Source organism: Myotis myotis, unplaced genomic scaffold (assembly GCF_014108235.1).
Source record: "Myotis myotis isolate mMyoMyo1 unplaced genomic scaffold, mMyoMyo1.p scaffold_m19_p_3, whole genome shotgun sequence".
In the NCBI taxonomy this organism is placed as follows: domain Eukaryota; kingdom Metazoa; phylum Chordata; class Mammalia; order Chiroptera; family Vespertilionidae; genus Myotis; species Myotis myotis.
The window spans coordinates 41,514,715-41,527,584 of record NW_023416335.1 but is presented as its reverse complement, the minus strand read 5'-3'; the positions used below and the strand labels follow the sequence as shown (position 1 = coordinate 41,527,584).

Sequence of the window (12,870 nt, the reverse complement as noted above, 5' to 3'; positions counted from 1 at the left end):
GGTAAAAGAAGGAAGAGAGGGAGAGAGAAAAGGAAGGGAAAGACTGAATTATGAAAGAAGAAAGAGCCAATCAAACCTGGAAGGAAGACAGAAAACATATCGAGAGACCAAGGCTTGGAGCCTGCCATGTGTGCAGTACCCGGATCTACTGTGCAAGGGGCATGCTGGCTGTACCTACAGACTCTCAGCCCCAGCTCTACCTCCTTGCTACCCCTCATGTGTGGTACTGGAGCTGGGTCTCTGAAAACCACATTTCTGAGGCTCCTTAGCCAGTTGGCTCTTCATTAGGCTCTGCCACTAGAAGAAAGAGAACACACAGTCTACCTGGTTTCTGCTGCTGGTGCCAACATCCCCCCCAGCAGTAGGACCTGGCTCCGGCCTCCATGTTCTATTAGTACATTGAGAAGGAGCCTCGTTGTGCTCATTCACATATGCCCAGCTGGTCTCTCCTTGGAGGTCTGAGCATCAACTCTTCACTGGCTCTCCTTCGAGTTCCTAAGTATGGACAGCTGTCCTAGGGCATGACAGCTGCTCCCTAAAATTATTTCCCCAGTTTTTCCTTTCACTCTTCTAGCCCTCCTATTCCATGTAGCAAATTTCTTGTATCAAATCCTTTCTGTTGAAATACTTTGTTTTCTGACTAGGCCCCTTCTTCTCAGACTCCCTTCTGACAGCACAGCCTGTGAATGTCCCAACAGCTGAAACTTCTGCAGCTTTCCCCAATAACCACCTGGCGGTCTAAATGAAGGCTAAATTTTTGATTAAGGGAATCCAAAATGAAACAACTGTGACACAGCGAAAATGACTGTTCTAGCACTCTGTAATATGAAGCCATACCTTCAATTTGGAATATTTTCATGGTTTACCATCTTAAGTAAAAATAACAATTCAAATAAGCTTTTAGTATGAAAATATGAAAGTAGTGGGTATATTACTGAATAGCACATCTGAATGTGTAAAATATTTGGATTATTGTCAAGAATGAAAGGAAAAATTAACTTATTGTAGATGTCTATCAGGCTTAATAAGAAAGGAAAAATTGAAAAACAGGTACATAAATAGAAACTGGAATTCCACAGGTGGGAGTCTTACCATGATCTTGTCACTGTCGATAATGGTGTTCAACCTGTGTGCAATGGTTAGCACCGTGCAATGGGCAAATTTCTCACGGATTTTTTTTTGTATTAACTCATCAGTTCTGGAATCAAAGAAGTTGAATTTAGTTCAGTAAAGACAGACTTAAGACTTAAAAATATAATATGATATTTATATAATGTTTCTAAAAATCAAAACTTCAAGCATGATCTTGTTCTTTAAAATCTAAGTAGAAAGTCTATTTACAAATTTACAACCCTTCATAAAAAAAAAAAAGGAAGACATTCTTCCTTTCAAATTGCTTGAAACTATGAGGAATTGAATTTAGGAACTTAGTTCTCTCAGGAAGCTTAATAGTAACATTAGCAGCATACATGTTTTGGTTTCTTCCTCTGCTTACCAGAATTGATTCTTCAAGGGTTATCAACAGGTATCAAAGAGAGCACTCAGAAAACTCACCACCATCATTAAATGTTTCTCATTTTACCACATTTAAAATTCGGATACCAGGTTATGTGAAACTCAGCCCTGTACCTGAGATCCACGTTTGCTGTTGCCTCATCAATGATCAATATCCGATTTTTCCTGAGAATGGCTCTGGCAAGGCACACCAACTGTCTCTGTCCAACACTGAAGTTCGATCCAGATTCTGCTAATTCAGTATCCATTTTGCCGGGAAGATCTTCGATGGCTTCTTTAAGTTGTACCTGTTGATGTAGAAAGAAGAATGGTGTTTTCCTCAACTAGCTACTATTGAAGTACACAAGCCTCCTAGACATCAGAGCTTTGGAATCCTTGGGACTTCTTCCGTACTTTCGTTTATGGCCACATGACAGGGACAGTTATTTCCAATCAGTGTTCACTAAGAAAGATGGATACGTCAACTCAGGACAGAAACATTCTGACTTAAGAGCACAAACTTTAATGGGACTCAAGATTCTTCTTAGTTGCCATCAGTAGGCACAGTCTGTTCAAGTTCTGTCAATGTCATTAAGACATATAAAGTATGCGAAATAAAATGATTCCTATGGTAAAATATAGAAAAATTTTAAATGTTTCTTCTAATTTTTTAATTCAAATTAAACTACAGGAATTTATAGAGACAAAGAATAGAACAGTGGCCCTGGTTGGTGGCACAGTGGTTAGAGCATCGGTCCACCCACTGTAGGGTCACAAATTCTATTCGGGTAAAGGGCACGTACCCAGGTAGCGGATTCATTCCCCATCCCCACTCAGGGTGAGTGCAGGAGGCAGCCAGTCTCTCTCTCTCTTTCTCTCTCTCTCTCTCTCTCTCTCCCTCTCCCTCTCCCTCTCCCTCCCTCCCTCCCTCCCTGCATCTCTTCCTCCCTCTTCCCACTTTCCTTTCACTCTCTTGGAAAAGCAATAGGAAAAGTGAAGCTATAGAAGAAAAACAAAAAAAAGAGTGGAACACCAATTGCCTAGGGACTGGAGGGTTAACTGTAAATGGGGGTGAGAGAAATGCTCTAAAACTGGATTGTCGTGATTATATAACTATAATTTACCTAAATCACTGAATCACACTTACACAGTGTGCATGCAGGGGGCAACCGATCAATATTTCTCACATCAATGTTTCTCTCCTTTTCTCTCTCTCTCTCTCTTTCTCAAATCAATGAAAATATATCCTTGGACAAGGATTAAATAAGAAAGAAAGAAATTAACAGATTGATTAGTGATAGCCAATAAACAGGGGCACAAAATTATCATGTCAACTAACACACACCGAGGGTAAGTGGGTAATGTTTTCATGGTATTTCCTAAACACTGAAGCACTTCTATGAATGTGTTCTTGAATTGCGTTCATGAGGGAGGTCCAAGCCCAACAAACAAATTCTCAGTTAGGGTTAAATATGGTCATTGTGAGTGAGGATTAAAGATGGTGCTGGTATTCAACATTCACATGAAAGATATACAGAGTGTAAGGTGTAAGATTTGAACTGTGGTGCATTTACTTGTACTGAGATTACTTGTGCTGAACATTTTAAAATGAAGATGTCAACTCAGCCAATTGCCCTCCATTACAAGGAAGAGTACTTACTGAGTATTCTCTTTACGACACATATTCATAAGCCTACACCCCAGGTGACAGAACTGATCAAAGGTATAACGGTGGCAAGGCTTTTCGTGCTGAGCTGACTTTGGTAGCACCTGTGTGTGCAAACTGGTCTATCTTACGATCAATATCCTGGCTTTGAAGAAATAATCTCACATTTTTGCTCAACTCAGATGACATCTCATCACTAGTCCGGTTTTTTTTAGCATCTTTCAGGTCGTCCATATCTGCCTGATGAGGAGTAAAGGTTGTGAGACGAAGAACAACAGACATGGGTTCCAGAAAACACTGTTTTCTGAGACTCAGTCTTCATTTACTAATCAGGGTTGGTTAGGAGAATGACTTGAATGCCAAGGCTCTCTGTTAGTGTTATCACACATCCATGTTATAATTAAACCTCAGAACGGAAAAGAAGAGAACTGAGGCAGTATTTCGTAGTAGCTAGGAGTTGCAATTGCTGGATTTGAAAACTAGGTACCAGGGTAATGAGTGTAAATGTAGAAGAAATGTCCTTGTCCCTATAAGGTATACATTTATGTATATAAGGGTGAATTGCAGCATTTAATGAACATTTCTGCAACTTACTTTCAAACGATTTAGCAAAATAGAAATTGTAGAAGAGAGAAAGCAAAAACTGGCAAAATATTAACAACTAGTGACTTTGGGTGAAGGGCATAGGTTTGTTCATCAGCCTATTCCTTCAACTTCCCTGTGATATGAAAATTTTAAAACATAGGGACCTTAAGGCCAGACAGCCTGGACATGAGTCTCACCTGGCTCTGCCAATTGGGCAAGTTCCTGGACTTTCTCTATCGTAGCTTCCTAACCTATAAATACTATAATATTAACAATAAAGGTGTCAACCACCTAACATTGTTAGAGTATAAAATTAGTATGTGTTAAGTTTACAACAGTGCTTGATACAAAGCAAGAGACCAATAGATATTACCTGTTATTAATAATGTGGTTAGCTGGCCTCTCACCATGGTCTGCTACATTTTTCGTCTTTGCATTTATCAGGACTGAGATTGGGTATATATAATACAAATTTGTATTGTTTTGACTTCTCATTGATGAACTGCTTAATCTTTAACCATTACTTATGTTATATTTATAGAGCTGCCATTTCGTTTTAGGTGCCAAAATCAGCACTAATTTCTAATGAACTTGCTTGAGCTTGCACTTGGCTATTTTTCAGGGCATATATCAAAAATGTATTTTCAGCATAATTTAAAAAACAACAACAACCAAGGTGAGACGGGCAACATCTATAAAACTAGCTCCCTTCTGAATGTCCATCTCCACCAAGGATGAAGGAGGAAGACAAACGAAGAGGACATTATTTATTTTTTTTTTTTAAAAAGCAGCATCTTTTCCTTTTATCTGAATTTCATAAAGAGGAAAACCATAGTATCCTCTTATTGATTCTTAAGCCAACCATGTGAGTTTGGGTTCCCATTTCTAGTATGGCATCATTTATAAACCAGCTAATCAGGGTTTATAGTTCTCCTAAAATTTGACCTCATTGCTTTCTATGTTTTTCAGTGAAAGATTGGTAAATTTTTTAAAAATTTGGATACAAACTCTTTTGCTGAAAAGCATACAAAAGTCATATAGAAATAAATCCTCAAGAATCGCAATGGTGGGGGTGATTGCTCACACTAAGAGGCAACAAGGGCAATTCCAGGAGCAACACACAGAAACCATTGACTTCATTTTGTGAAATAAATTCATGTTCATTTTTACACAGAAGTTCCAAATGTGGCTTAAATAAAGGCAGGTCTTAGTATTATCTACCACTTCTTACCATCTCATCATTTCTAGACTTCTGAGAGGCTACTAATTTTTACTTTAATTTTGGATCCTACAGATGAAATAAGTTACTGCCAAGTTCTAAGATAGTTTTTGAAAGGATTTGTCTCCCAATTAACATTTCTTCACTGTCTAGGGAAGACTGTGTTTCTAGGGTAATATTACTATCTGAGAAACTGTGAAGACAGATCTCAAGCTCTGAAATATACAGAAAAATCATTTACCAATAATTCCTGTTTCTTAAATGTGTGTCACAAATTCACCACTAACTGTGCCCTGTGAATTCAAGAACAGGGATCATTCTGCCATCTTTCTATTTGATGGTTAACTATTCTCCCCACCTCTTCTCTTCTAGATTTTCACAGTAGAAAGACTCGCCAACTTAAATGAAACCAGAGGTCCACTGCTTCTCAAGTAGAAGGAGCAGTCAGTGGTCAGCCCAATTTAGGAAAGTGAGATCCCCAAAGTTGCTGGAAAGCAGGGTGGGGTGTGAAGACTCAGTACCAACATGCCTTCAGAAACCAGAATTACTGGCAGGAAATTGTCGGGCATCCAACTCTGCTTGCTCAAAGTCAAAGCTCATCTATAAAGGAAAGATTTCAGGGCTATCCCTGGAAGGGACACATGAAATGGCAAACGCAGATTCAAAATAACAACTTTGTGAGCAATTGATCAATGGGTCTTGTGTGTTTTGTTTTGTAATATATTTTTTATTCATTTATTTAATTTTTTGTTAATTCTCACCAGAGGATATTTTTCCCATTGATTTTTTAGAGAGAGTGAAAGGGAGGGGGAGAGGGAGAGAGAGAGACAGAGAGAGAAACATTGATTTGAGAAAGAAAAGCGATTGGTTGCCTCCCCGGCATGTGCCCTGACGAGGGCTGGGAATTGAACCTGTGACCCTTCAGTGCACAGGCCAATGCTCTAACCACTGAGTAACACCAGACAGGGCTATTAGTTTGTGTGTGTGTGTGTGTGTGTGTGTGTGTGTGTGTTGGTTTTTGTTTTGTTTTGTTTTTTAAGAAACAAGCCACAGTTCTCTGAAATAAAGAGAATGTTAATAAACATTCAGAAAATGTTTATTAAGTGCTTACTTTTTAAAAGCAAAAGACTGAGCTAGGTTCTATGAGGAATGAGAAGTCTATCTATGGTTTGGAAGTCTAGATATGGTTTCTGCCATCCTGTAGTTTGAATCAATTTATAGAACTAGGGCGAATACACAAAATAATTAGTATTTAAAAATACAACACAACAAGGCCTGTGAAAATAGGAGCAAATTATTTTTCACTGTTTCAATAATCTTGCATTGGGTTTTATTAAATGCCACCCAGCATCACCAATTTCCCATGCCTTTGGATTCTAGGAAAAAAGTTAAAATGAAAAAAGTTAAAACGAGGCACTATATTTTTGGTTTTTAACATCATCAATATACGCATTTTATGTGTATCTATGTCATCAATGTTATCCTAGGTGGTGAACAAAGTGACTTAAACCAAAAAGTTCTCTCTTAATTACCTGGAATGTTATAAATGAGCATATACTGATGCTAACAAATTCATTATATGTTACAAATTACCTCTTTTAAGGCATTCCACAGTTCCTCATCTGTATGCTCATTAAAGGGATCCAGATTTTTCCTCATTGTTCCAGTGAATAAAACAGGCTCCTAAGTACCACAAAAAAGTGAATGTTATTACTGTACCCTTTTCCATGTATTCCAATACCAACTTTCAGAACAGAATTAAAATTCAAAAACCCAAAATTCATTATAATCATGAGTTATACGGTTGCAAATATTTGATTACAGAATAATCTCTATATTAATTTTCCATTGTACAGCGTGCAGTCCAAAATATCTCCTGGACCATTGAACACTAACAAAAGAAACTAGCGAAGTATGTCATCTTAAGAAGAAACTGAAAAAGGAAGGTTTGCTTTTTAAAAATGCCTTTCTGATAATGATATCTGTTCAAACAGAAAAAATGAGAATATAAATTATTTGAGGTTACATCAGGAGAACATAAATTAATTGTCAATCCAGGTGTGGTGTGATACTGGAATCTGTGTTGAAATTTGTGCCTCAAAGCAAAACTGTTAAATATTTTCACATTTGCACAGAAGAATAAACTAGGATATTTTCTCTTTTGGGAAACCAAACTTTCAGGATTGGGAATCTCTCTATCTGTTTGAATGGGACAACCTGTTTTTTGTCCTAAGAGAAGGTAAACTAATAGGGCCAATGACACCTCTATTCATAAAGAGATCACCTCTGATTTGCATCAGCAAACCCCATGTTATCTTGTCTGTGCATCAGGATTTCATGACTCATAGAACTTTGTTATTAACTGCAAGGGCTGGATAACCTGAAACCCATTGTGTGATGTGCGTCATAATGAAATTATTTTTATTTAAATAGCTCTTCCTCTTCACCGGCTTTGGGAGGAACCACAATTAATTTACTCTTGAAAACTATGCCTCCTTCTAAGTTATAAGTAGGCCGTTTAAGTTTTCTTTTGAGAGCCTCTAGGAACCCAGGCCACAAGAATATGGGCAGCAGAGAAGAGCTCAACAGGCTACTTTCAATGAGATGCACAGCTTTGGGAACAAGAGGAGATTGGACTTTCCCACCAGTGTTTGACTCAAGGGAATCAACAGCCTTGGATCTGGCCTGGATTTGGGGCTGGACGGTTCCTCTTCACTTCTCAAAAGCCAGAGAGAAAGATAGAGACGGTACTTTAATCTTCTCTAGCCATGAAGAAGCATGATACTCAGAGAACCTCCCACACTTTCTCTCCTTACTGTCTTAGTTTCAGGAAGGGTGAGGGAAAAATGGATGCAGAACACAGATGGTCGGCCATCAAACAACATGTATCCCTCAGCAAAATCCTACATTAAAAAGACATTAAGTCCTGGCCAGTATGGCCCAGTTGGTTGGGCATCATCCTGTGCACCAAAAGGTTACCAGTTTGATTCCCAGGCAGGGCACATGCTAGGGTTGTGGGCTTAATCCCCAGTAAGGGGCGTGCAGGAGGCAGCTGATCAATGATTCTCTCTCATCATTGATGTTTCTTTCTATCTCTCTCTCTCTATCTCTCTCTCTCTCTCTCTCTCTCTCTCTCTCCCTGTCCCTCTCTGAAATCAATAAAAATATATTTAAAGAAACAAACAAAAAAAAAAACCCAACAGAGAGAGACCGGAGATACTCTGTAGGCCTTAAGGAGGGTCTGCTAACTATCACTAAATCACTGATGAGTATCATAAAAAGAAATTAAGCATTTTCCAATGCAAAAGGGTCCCCACTTAAATCTGTACTGTAGATCTAAAAGAATGTATTAGGCAATTACTCATGTTTACTTAGCAGTATGAAAAGAAAAGAGTTTAAAAAATAATAATATTTCTCTTTAAGACATGCCAAATATCCTATATGATAAAAGGCTAATATGCAAAATGACCAAACAGCAGAACAACTAGTCGCTATGACATGCACTGACCACCAGGGGGCAGATGCTCAATGCAGGAACTGCCCCCCCCCGCCCCCGCGCACGAATGTCGTGCACCAGCCCTCTAGTATATTATAAATTGAGTAAAATTTCAATCAAAACTTGAATAAAAAAATGATTTCTCAAAACTTTAACTGAGTAAAGCTATATTTTTCTTTAAAACTATCTGGCAATTTGTTAACAATGTCTGCTTTCATATGCCAATGCGTTTTATGCACCATGTTCATTTTGGTTTCTACTCATTGCACTCTCATCCACTTGTCAAATAAGAAACCATTATATTATCTTCAAAAGGTAATAAAAATGCTCACAGTAGAAACTACTGCAGGAGCAGATAAGGGTCAAAATAATACCTATCAGAAATGATAATTAATATTTAAACTACCCACCTCCAAGCAATGAAGTTAATAAACTAATCTTATAAATAAGTGTTATAAAAATATTTGCAGGCAGAACATTTTAGTGTTAGACATTTATGGTAGGACACACAACCTTCATGTAAATATATACTAAATTTATTAACCTAAGTACTAAATTTTTCCTGAAGGTGCACAATTAAACCACATTTAATAAGAGTGAGCTGGCACGATACAGTTAGAAAAAGAAATATAATATTTTAAATGAAGCATTAGTATTAAACCTGTTTTTCATCTTGGTTTAAAGGGTACACTATTTTTATCCTTTGTACCAAATTTAGTAGTAATTTTTTTCCTTTGTTACTAGCATAACACAAGTTCATATTAGGTGTGTGACCCCAAAAAGGCCACTCTGAATCAGAGCACTGAGTGTAGTAAATTGATAATCCCTCGACACACTGCAAGATGGGAACCTATCAGCCTACTAGACCTTTGGACACACCACTGGAAGACAAGCCTCTCATTCTCCTAAAAAGAAACCCTACCCACTAACCTTCAGACACTTAAAACCCGGGACCAAGACAAAAACCGTACAAGTGGTTACAAACTCGGCAGATAAAGCACAACACTTTACACTCCTCATTTCAGTCCCAAACCAGGAAACCGCCCTCTTATTAAAATACATCCTCAGGATTGGCTACTGCCACTGCTTCTTCCAGTCCCGAGAGCTACGTTTTCATTTCTAAGGACCTTTATTGAGGGCAGCTCATCTCCCTGTTACGAGAAAATCACCTGGAGTTGCTTTATTTCTTGGCTTCCTTCTTCTTCTTTTTTTTTTTAAAACCCTGTAGCCTCTGAATGAACTGATCGGCATCCATATTCAGAAGAAAAGGACATTGTTCGCCAACAAAGGAAAAAGAATTTAAGTCGTGTAAAGTCCTCTTTCGATACAAAAAGGTCAGGAGCTACGGGGAGCAGTTCCAGGGGCTTTAATGAAGACTTCAGTGTCGGAAACAAAGGGCCCACTGCATTAGGCTGGAATCCAGTTGTATTTCTTTACGAGTAACAGCATACCTACCTCTGCTCTCTTTGAGTTCTGTTCTCAATAAGAAAAAAAAGAAGGGAAAGAAAACCAGGTACTACGGAAGAAGTCTTAAAGAGATAGATCTGTTGAACCTTTTCAACCTGCTGAAGACAACCCACAGAATGGAAATACCAAAAGAGCAGAGTGATACTCTAAAAATTACCTACCGTGTGCTGTGATTATAAAGGTCTAATAAAAATAACAGATGGATCTGCTTAATCGTTTGAGGTTGATAGCTGTTGATCTGTGCCAACCCTTGGGGTGCAATCATAAATATTGCATTTGCATGGAATCCCTCTTCAACTGAAAACATTTTCTTTATGCCCATAGGAGGGCATAGGTGTGGAGAACTCATCCAAAGAAGTTTTGAAATCCATTTTTACAGATCTTTCAGATAAGCAAGCAACTCCCTGAATATAATCTCACCTTGGTGTTCTCTTTGGGGAACATATTTTAACTATTTCGGGTCATGAGTACAAAGGACGCCTACATTTCAGCTACCTGTTCAGTTTTAAAAAGTTATTTAGGCCCGAGGTGGTTTCACTCAGTGGGTAGAGCATTGGCCTAAGGACCGAAGGGTCCCAGGTTTGATTCCGGTCAAGACCATGTACCTCGGTTGCAGGCTCCTGCTTGGCCCGGGCCCTGGTCGGGCTCATGCAGGAGGCAATCAATTGATGTGTTTCTCTCACACTGATGTTTCTCTCTGTCTTTCCCTCTCTCTTCCACTCTCTAAAAATCAATGGAAAAATATCCTCGGGAGAGGAATAAAAAATCATTTTTTTAAAAGAAAGTGCTTTTATTTGTTTGCTATTCCTGAAATTCTGAACACAAATTGGAGGCGTACATTTTAAGAATACAGCTGTGTGCTTTCTGAAGTTCCCTCCAGGACTAGCCAGGCTGTGTATGCCACCACTTCCTTGCCTCTGTTCCTATGGAGGTCTTTGCTGCTGTCACCTCTCTCCCAATTCCGACCTCCTCAAGGTGCGGTGAAGAGTGACAGGGATGACCCTGAAGGAGCGAGACCACCACAGGAGTGCATGGCACACAGCGAGCGGGAGGCAAGGAAGAGGATGTGGGCCTAGCTCACCAGATCTGTAAGCAAGGAGGTAGCACTGGGCTTCCCGTTTGCAGAGTCTGAGGGTCCCTAAGTCAGGGTGTTGGGATAGAAGCAACACTGCTTCCTATTCATTTGGGGGGAAGAGCAATGGAAGTTTTCCACAGTATAGACAGGTAACCAGGCCAACAGACTTCTCCTCTGCAGCCAGTTAGAAACTGCAAAGAGCTCTCGCAAGGTAAGATTTTGAGTATCTTCTCCTGATACTTCCTAGCCCATGACAAAGTAGTGACTATTAAACCCATTTCTAAACTCATTTTCCCTTAGTGGTGAGTGTGACTTGAGTTTTTCAGCAAAAGTAAACAGTTCAGTTTTTCAGAACCAACAAACTGGCCAATGAGGGATGCACCAAGAGGAGAAATAGCTTTCAATTTTGCTCTATATTTATTCATTTTTATTATGGTTTAGGGGGAAGTCTTTTTGAATGGGGTGGTAGGAAAAAATGGGAAAATATCTGATGAGGGCATCATTCAGTTCAACAAGCATACACTGAAAAATACAGAGAGAGATCTGGGGTTGGACAGTCCTGGGTTCGGATTCTGCTGCTCATTAGCTGTGTGACTCAGGGCAGCTAGCCACCTCCCCATGCCTCAGCTCCTCACTGGAAATGGGGCTAACGCTGCAGGAATGCTGTGAGAATCCGGATCTTGAACAAGGCTCCTAGTGAGGCAATAACATGTACCTAGAAGTCAACCACACAGGGGGACAATGAGGGGCAGGGTTTTTCAAACTGCATGTGAAACCAATGGATCATGAAATCAATTTTGTGCCTCATGATCGCCATTTAGTCTTTTATATAAACAAGCATAGAATGAATATAATAGAAGGTAGATTGCAGAGCGCAGAGTAATATTGTTTTGGGATATGTGTGTGTGTGTGTGTGTGTGGCACGCACACAAAACGATACGTAGCAGTTCTACTGTGGACCGCAGTCAATAGTGTGTTCAAGTCCCAGGTGGAGACGTTAGTCATGCAGGTGCAGGAGTTGGAAATCTTGCAAAAATAAATTAAAATCCTGGCTCTGCTGCTTAATTGGTGAGTGGGGTTAGTTCACTGTGCCTCAATTTTTCAATCTGTCAGATAAGGAAGGAGACTAAAACGTGCTACAGAGCCCACAAATATTAGAAATTATCTATAATAATAAAAGCGTAATATGCTAATTAGACCAGACAGCCGAACGACCTTCCTGATGTCATTCCGGATGAAGCCTTGGCGGCGGGGGCCGAGGCAGAGGCGGTTAGGGGTGATCAGGCAGGCATGCGAGCAGTTATGGGTGATCAGGCAGGCAGGCAGAGCAGTTAGGGGTGATCAGGCAGGCAGGCAGAGCGGTTAGGGGCGATCAGGCAAGCAGGCAAGTGGTTAGGGGTGATCAGGCAGGCAGGCGAGTGGTTAGGCAAGTGGTTAGGGGTGATCAGGAAAGCAGACGAGTGGTTAGGGGCGATCAGGCAGGCAGATGAGTGGTTAGGCAAGCGGTTAGGGGCGATCAGGCAGGCAGATGAGCAGTTAGGGGCAATCAGGCAGGCAGGCGAGTGGTTAGGAGCAATCAGGCAGGCAGGCAGATGGTTAGGGGCAATCAGGCATGCCGGCCACCGTTTAGGAGCCAGCAGTCCTGGATTGAGGGACCACTCCCCCCCGCCCGCCCTCCCCCCCCCTCGCTGCACAAATTTTGTGCACCAGGCCCCTAGTTATTAATACTTGTGTAACTTGTCAGGAACTACAACAAGTACTGTAGCACAACAATGAGAGCCATAGCTGTTCTCAAGGAGACGTAGGAAACAGCTGGGACTGTGGGGAGGGCTGGGAAAAAATGGCAGGGATCTCCATGGGGGACTGCA

General features: G+C 40.2%; 1 protein-coding gene across 4 annotated transcripts in view; it reads right to left on the bottom strand.

Annotated features, from left to right (window-relative positions):
* ABCC4 (ATP binding cassette subfamily C member 4) overlaps positions 1-12,870 on the bottom strand; it is a 226,675-nt gene that overhangs the window by 19,374 nt on the left and 194,431 nt on the right. For all 4 annotated transcript variants that reach the window (XM_036297851.1, XM_036297853.1, XM_036297852.1 and 1 more), the window contains 3 exons: positions 6,558-6,647; positions 1,630-1,802; positions 1,093-1,198 (listed from right to left, as the gene is read on the bottom strand). In XM_036297851.1, the coding sequence (XP_036153744.1) occupies positions 1,093-1,198; positions 1,630-1,802; positions 6,558-6,647 (369 nt within the window). The remainder of the gene's footprint in view (positions 1-1,092; positions 1,199-1,629; positions 1,803-6,557; positions 6,648-12,870) is intronic.